The sequence below is a fragment of the Montipora foliosa genome, chromosome 1, assembly GCF_036669935.1.
Source record: "Montipora foliosa isolate CH-2021 chromosome 1, ASM3666993v2, whole genome shotgun sequence".
Classification (NCBI taxonomy): domain Eukaryota; kingdom Metazoa; phylum Cnidaria; class Anthozoa; order Scleractinia; family Acroporidae; genus Montipora; species Montipora foliosa.
Genome location: NC_090869.1, coordinates 50,667,538 through 50,675,037, shown reverse-complemented (window position 1 = coordinate 50,675,037; position 7,500 = coordinate 50,667,538). Strand labels below are relative to the sequence as shown.

Here is a 7,500-nt window from a genome sequence, read left to right as displayed (position 1 = left end):
CTTATTTGGTCCTCCAATCTTGACGGATTGATGACTGCTTGGTTCAAGAAAACCCGAAGTTCTATTCTCTTTCGCTTCGCTCAGCCGAATAGAAAACATTTCTATTATATGCATAGAAGAGACAAGTAACAAACAAATAGTGGAGGAAGCCCCCAGAAATGGTCGAGTTTATTTAGAAAAAACTGAGCTGGAGACACACTGGATACAGGTTACAAGCCAAGGAATATAAGAAAAGTCATACGCTATTTAAAACGACAATAAAAACAGTAAGGAAAAAACAGCCTCGAGTAAACTGGTCGGCGTCAAGTGGTGTGAAATTCATAAGGAGTGGTATATAAAGCCTAATCATCCCAATGGGAACTAACCCCAAGCAACCTAATTAGACACCTAAAAGAAATACATTTCAATCAGAAATCGCTGACGAAATCCATTTGCTTCGAAGGCGACATGCAAAACTGTCCATCGATAAGCTTTACCTTTAGTGCGGGGATTCCATTTCTGTTTCATTGTATTCTACTTCATGTAGCGTACTTCCGGGACAAGAACCAAATCGGAAGCTCGTTCTGAAAGGAAACAAGAAATGGGCGTGGGATGGAACAACTTTAGTAACAGAACTCCGACTTAAACGCTTTGACTTAAACCAGGTTTTCACTAACGACTCAAGCACAAACGCAAGCATAAGAGCGCTTATTCAACCGTGAAAACTGGGCTCACGCAAGCATAAGCGAAAGGATCCTTTCTTCCCTTTCCTTCTGCTTGCGTTCGCTTGCTTTGTGTGAAAACGGGACGTAGCGCAAGCACAAGGAAATTTGCTACGTCTAAACAAAATGGCGGAGGCATTATCATGATTTGTTTTTCATAACTTTCATATCTACAGCTTCATATTAAACAGGAGTATTTCAACGGTTAAGCCTGGTTTTCACTAGCGACGGAAGAACGAGATCAAGCATAAGAGCGCTTACTTCACCGCGAAAACGGCGTTGACGCAAGTATAAACGGCAAGCGCAAGCGCAAGTACAAGGATCAAGATTTTTCCTTTTCCTTGTGTTTCTTTCGCTTGCATCGTGTGAAAACGAAACGCAGCATAAGAACAGGGAAATTTGCTACATCTGGATAATTAAGGCACTCGTTCCAGATTTCCCGCGTCCGGGCATTTGAACAAAACGGCGGATGCCGTGGTTGAGTTTTATGCTTTTGTCGAAGTTCGTTTTCACTAGCATAAGCCACTTATGCTTGTGCTTGTGCTTGTGCTTGCGTCGAAAACCAGACTTTAACAGGAGCCTATAACCAGGAGCGATCAACAGCCCTATATTCATGTCACGGCGTTTTCACAGACCGATTTACTTTTAGCTTGAATTTCCCGTAATGAGACTCCCGCAGGAGCCCGATGACAAATCAAAAGAAACCTACTTGACGTCAAAGCGTCACCGAACTTGAACTGCCTTTGCTTTTCGCCAAAAAGGTGGTCTAAAAATAGATCGGCCTGAAAAAATTCCGTGACATGAGCTTAGCATGGGAGTCGTTCGCTCCGGGTCATGGGCTCCTGCGGCTAATGAACACTTTTCCGCCACTTAAAAAATTAATAAAATAAGTCGGTTTTAATCTAGACATTTCATTAGTATCTACATAACCAACAGAACATTGCATTGCAGCTTGGGGATACGAATTTTATCTTATCGTGCTTATGGTATCTCTCATTCGTTCGCTGTGCACACTCGTGACAGACACTATCAGCACGAGAAGGTAAAATTCGTATCCGCGTGCGCCCGCGCTCGGCCAGGTGATATCCTCTATATAACTGTAATAAAGAAAAGCAATCACTGCATTGTACAGTACAGTAACCCAACCAGAATCCACAGATGTTTACTAAAAAAAGGAAAAACAATTACATAACAAAAGAAATGTTTTTCTTTTTAATAGGGAGTTTAAGATATGACGACGGATTTGGTGACGACAACGCCACAAACAATAATATAATTGATTAACGGAAGAAAAAATCCGTGCTGCATTTCGGCACGTATTTTTGGACGTATCTTTGGAGTACTCTGCATAAAAGTGATATCAAATCACCAAATTTGAGGTTCTCACGACAACCGTTGATTATGTGAATGTGAACCTTTTATTCTCCTTGTTTTTACTCTGAAACCGCTCCTTCCAATTCACTTTTAGGATTCTTCGTCATCCTTGAACGACGTGAACGAGGCGGAATAATCGCGAAAGACTTACCACTGTGCAAAGTCATATTTTGGGGTGATGCTATCGTCGACGTCGACGGCTTAGATTCAGTGACATCAAGCAAATTATACTTTATACGTCTTAACATCACTTATTCGTGATATACTCAACAAAATATCGCGTTTCTGATTGGTCAACGACGAATATGGAAACAAAGTGATAAGGTGATTTTGCTGAGTATATAATAAATTAAAAAATCGTATGAAGTTGCTGATATAGTTCGTGATTTATGGTCACTCGTGATGTTTTGAAAGTTCACAAGTGCACCCGCCTACAGCAATTTTGAGAACTTTCAAACCATCAGTCGTGCTCGTAAATCACGAAATACACTCGCACTCGTACGATTTCCTATACTTACCGATATTTGACATAAATAATGGCGCCAACAAGAATGGTAAGGCCGAGCAATGTTGTGACGACCACTGCAGTAGTTTTCCATGCCCCTGAATACATGAATCATAAAAGGTCAAAAAGTGGATATGATGTTCTTTCTTGTCCTTGAATTTGGCTTGAATGATTTAATTACTTTTTGCTATCATCAGTTTGATGCTATGGAAGGGATGATTGTAGCGGCTTCTGTCTTCTCATAATTAAGCGAAGTACCGTCGTCCGGGTATGTGTAGTCGTGAGAAGGACTGTTTGGGATGGCATCGATCGACTGACGTTTCGACAGCCTGAGCGGAAGACATTTTCAGAGTTAAGTCAAAATGCTGCAGATGTCTTTCGGTCAGGTTCCTCATGTCCTTCCCAGGACTACACTCACCTGGACGATCGTACTTTACTTAATTATATGGCTCCTGGGTTCAAACCATGTACAATTTTACGGTAGTCTCATCTTGCATCATTAATTTTTTGCCCCTTTCTGAGAACAATGAAACAACAACAAGCAATGCGTTCAGCTCCCAAAATAATGCAAAGGATAACTATCAGAATGACGGGCTTGCTGGAGCTGCACCATCGCTTTATGGCCTGGAGTCTTCCTGTAGTTCACCGGCATTAGCAAAAGCACGCATGTCTACCCGCACATACGCAAGTATATCTGTAACACGAGCATAAAAGCCCGTATGCCTTACTTGACAATAAACGAGTTTGGCCTTATGCATCTCCTTGACCACTACACCAATCTGACTACGTTCAATCTCCCCCTCCCACTCCCCCATAAAAACAGTTCCGAAGTTCCATTATGTCGGCTCGTTTATACCCTACCCACCCACCTACTACCCACCCACCTACCTACTACTCCACCTACCTACTACCCACCCAACAGTATTTATGAACAAGTATCTTGAGAGGCGAACAGCTTCTCGTCCCATACCAAAGAAACTGTATTTTGGCGTAACAGAGTTATATGTTTGGACAGAACATGGGATAAGATTGGCCGATTTTTGTTATCGCCACTTGCACAGACAAGCCAGCGGCGAAATGCTATCGCAATATTCATCTTATGAATAAAGTGATGTGGTGAAAGTAGCATTCAATTTGATCTCGTCGAATTTGATGATGTTTTTGACATTACATGGTCAGAGAAAATGCATCGCAACTTCGGCAAATTGTATGGGACGTGTATCACACGGCAGCCATGTTGAGTCCCGAGGGATTGCAAACTTTTGTTTTTGCGCACCGAAACTCGTTCCCAAACATTTCAACTCGAGGCTCGGGGTACGAAATCTATTGTTTATGGCCAATATGGCCGCCGCGCGAATAAGGCCCATTACTGAATTATAAAAAAATTAGGATAGTACGCGCACTCTCATTGGTCAATAGCTGTGTTTAGATGAGAGTATATGTAAACACAGATGAGACACCACACGAATTTTGATTGGTTATGCGTTGTAAGACGCGCGTTTTGGTTGGCTTGTGGGAAATATGAATGTGTATCAAGAAAATGTTTCAATCAAGAAGTAAAGCAACCAGAATTTTCCTTCATTTATCGAATTATTTTTTAAAAATATTTTATGAAAGCAACAGAAAGCTTTTTTCCGCGTTTACATAGCCTCTTCGGGGAGTTAGGAGAATTCTCGACAGTTAATTATGCAAACCCAAGACGCAGTCGAGCGTTTGCATAACTGTCTCGAATTTTCGCAACTCCCCCTCGTGTTTAGATAAGGCTATGCATGATAGGCTGATCGGATCCTGGTGACCAGCTCATTTTACCTGCGTCGTTTGACTTAATTATTATGGGAAGTAAATGCGTCAAATGTCGTAATGGAAGAAAGAAAATGCTGCTTTTAATTAATGGCAGAGTGATTTCATTTACCCAGGTTGGGTACAAAGATTGGCTGAGGCCAACTCAGCTTTTTAACGGAGCTCATCAGGCGCGCAAGGCGCGCCAGCGAAGCACCATGGGTAAGATTTTTGGGTAATCTATCCACGCGAGAAATTTTGGTTATGACGTCAGCGTCAGCTCTGTCAGCTCTGTCAGCTCTGTCAGCTCAGAGGTCAGTATTTGATCCCTGTAAACTGTATTCACAATGACGATTTATATTTTACTTTATGCAGAAGCATAATTATTTCCATATACACTATATCGCTTTCAGGGGTTACAAGCACGAGCTCCGCTTTTAGGCTTGGCTAAATCTATATATTCACTAGTGGCCTCCCATCAAAAGCAGACTGTCAAATTGTTAACTTCACTTGATGTACAAAAAGAAAAAAGAGAAAGAGATTTCCTACCATTGCTACTAGAATCTTTATTTTCTGAAAGCTGTTCTTGTTTGGCCGTTTCTCTGTTCAGTTCAGTGGGTTTAACACGTGATGCTGACGTCGTTCTTGATGAAGATGGTGCGATACATCGCTTGCACAGATCTGTAGGCATGATTGTAGAAATGACAGTTTTCGTAAGTGTTGTCGGGGGCACCCAACGAGATTTTAACTCAAAACCACCTAAACATAGCATTGTCAAACGTATTCTAGTATTTAATCGGTAGATATAGGCATCTTTTTATCCCCTAAAAATATTTCACCTGTTCGGATTTCCTACCTGAAAGTCTAGTGATTCGAAAATTATAGGGATCAAAACTTACCTTTTCGAAAATTTCAGCCAGAAAAAGGGCTCTCGAAAATTTTAGGTGACCTTTTTAGGGAAAAAATCCATTAAAAATGGGCAATTATACCATATTTGAGATGTTCGAAAATCCTAGGACAAGCAGGCAAGCACGAAATTTTACCATAAATGTTTCGAAAATTCTAGATCTCAAATCGTCTCCCGAACAGATATTTTCCGAAAATTGACGTCGGGTGCCCCTGTGTTGTGGCACAGGCTTCACTCTTGCCGGTAGACGTTACCGCTGACTGGAATTGTTTGGAAGAGGAAACTGTGACAGAAGAAGTTTCGACAGTTTCACTTTCACTTCCTGTTGAGATCTCTGTCGTTGACACGGTCGACATTGATCCAGTAACGGGCGAGAATGTCGAGTAGGTAAAGATCTCCGAGGGAAGTAGTGTTTGAGCAGATATTACAGTCTCGGTTAAATTATCTGTTGTTGTCACTGTTAGCGTTGATGCTGTAATGGGCGAGAACGTCGTGTGGGTAAAGTCTGGAAAAGACAAAGGAGTGGTCAACACAAAGTCAGAAGTCAGAAGTCTTCTACCGCTCAGCTAATATAGCTATCGAGAAAACTGCACAATCACTGGTCGACTTACCTTCATCAGAGATAGTTGTATCACCTACATTTGGCCATGGACAATATGCAGATTTCGTCACTTCAGATGATATAGTTTTCGTAATAACTGACTGGTCACAGACATTTAAAGATGTTGAAGCACTCATTGATGACTGAAACGATGCCGTTGTGGAGACTTCTTCCGTAATGGGGGTGGTGGCTGGTGATGAAATACTTGGATTTGCCCTGCTTGACAATGGTATGACATTTGTCACACTGGGGCACCTCAGGTAGCCTACATCACTTTGACAGCTAGGATCTGTAACAAAACGTTTGTAAGTGACTTTTTATCAAACCTCGGACCTAACCTTGCCTCGATATTTCAAATGGTTTGCAACTCTAAAGGACTCTCACCATTCTAGCCTGAAATTAAAATAACATGGTTCGATCTTTGAGATGCAGAGATCTTCAGATTTACTCTATTAAAAGCTTCAAGTCTTGAAGTTTTCAGGATTCTGGGAAAAACTGTACTCATTTATTTTGAATCTTCAGCACAAAAAGGTAAAAGTTGAAAATGGCATTTACTGGAAACTGGGTATTAAATTGCTTGGGGTGCTCTTGAGAAGGTAAAACAATTATTCGCATCATTGTTCGACGCCAAAAACGCACTGTTATCAGTTCGATGAAGCCCTCAGATTTAAGCACGCAATCATGTGCTTTTCCAGTTATTTCTCGCAAGATAGTGGCAAGATCACACCAAGCATTATTTTGGCTTCGGCTAGCATCAAGAAGGCCTCTTGGATGATTCTCCGTCATTAACTGCTCAAGCCTCGTTAGCAATTCTGTCGCTACGCGAGTCAAGTACATTGAAATTCACGTCAACTCAGGAACAAACCAAATTGACGAATATATTTGATTCGCAATTAGTTGTTCCCTGTAGACGCCAGTTACTTAACAAAGCCTACAGTAGTGCGAAACCGTTTAATTCTGATTTTTGAATATGCGCTTAGTTGTATATGATGAATCCCCTGGAATTGTTACTTTGTATGACTATCAATGCTCTTTTTCCTCACCAAAGAGCTAAACTCAGAATATTCTTGTCCATATGAGTTCTGTCACAAACACTCCTGAGTATTAACGACCCTCATTAACGTTTCCAGTCGAATAATAATGCTTTTCAACGGAACAAAGAGTAGTTGGAAAGCGTGTTCGTTACGGTTCGTAGCATTACTATAATTCAAGGTATTCACAATGTTTCTGAAATAAGGCTTCAGATATTTTGAACAATAGGCCATTTCCGATTTCATGTCTGCCTCCTCTTCAAAGCGAGTCTAAGTGCGAAGTTTTTGTTGTGAAAATTAGTTTTCATTCATATGTAAAGTAGAACTAATTACCATTACAAAAACTTCGCGCTTAGACTCGCTTTGAAGAGGAGGCAGACATGAACTCGGAAATGGCCCATTGTTTCGTATTAACCTTTTGTTCATGATTATGTAACTGCATATATTATATGCTAATCACTTCGGTATATAAAAGTAGAATTTCTAGTTTCTAACTTTATGTTAGTTAGAAAACCTGAAATACGTTGCATTCGATCGAGGAAGACGTTCGCCTTCTCGACAGCCACCAAGAACTGTAACTTAGCTTGTTGGTGAGTCCAGAA

At 41.0% G+C, this 7,500-nt stretch overlaps 1 protein-coding gene across 2 annotated transcripts in view; it reads right to left on the bottom strand.

Moving 5' to 3' along the window:
• Positions 1-143: 143 nt before the first annotated feature.
• LOC138000592 (serine-rich adhesin for platelets-like) overlaps positions 144-7,500 on the bottom strand; it is a 37,815-nt gene continuing 30,458 nt past the window's right edge. The window contains exons 4-8 of one of the 2 annotated variants that reach the window (XM_068847130.1): positions 5,878-6,156; positions 4,909-5,040; positions 2,594-2,678; positions 477-563; positions 144-387 (exon numbers count right to left, since the gene is read on the bottom strand). In XM_068847130.1, the coding sequence (XP_068703231.1) occupies positions 479-563; positions 2,594-2,678; positions 4,909-5,040; positions 5,878-6,156 (581 nt within the window). In that variant the 3' untranslated portion in view covers positions 144-387; positions 477-478. Of the gene's footprint in view, positions 564-2,593; positions 2,679-4,908; positions 5,041-5,877; positions 6,157-7,500 lie in introns of both variants that reach the window. The other variant, XM_068847126.1, reaches the window with a different exon arrangement.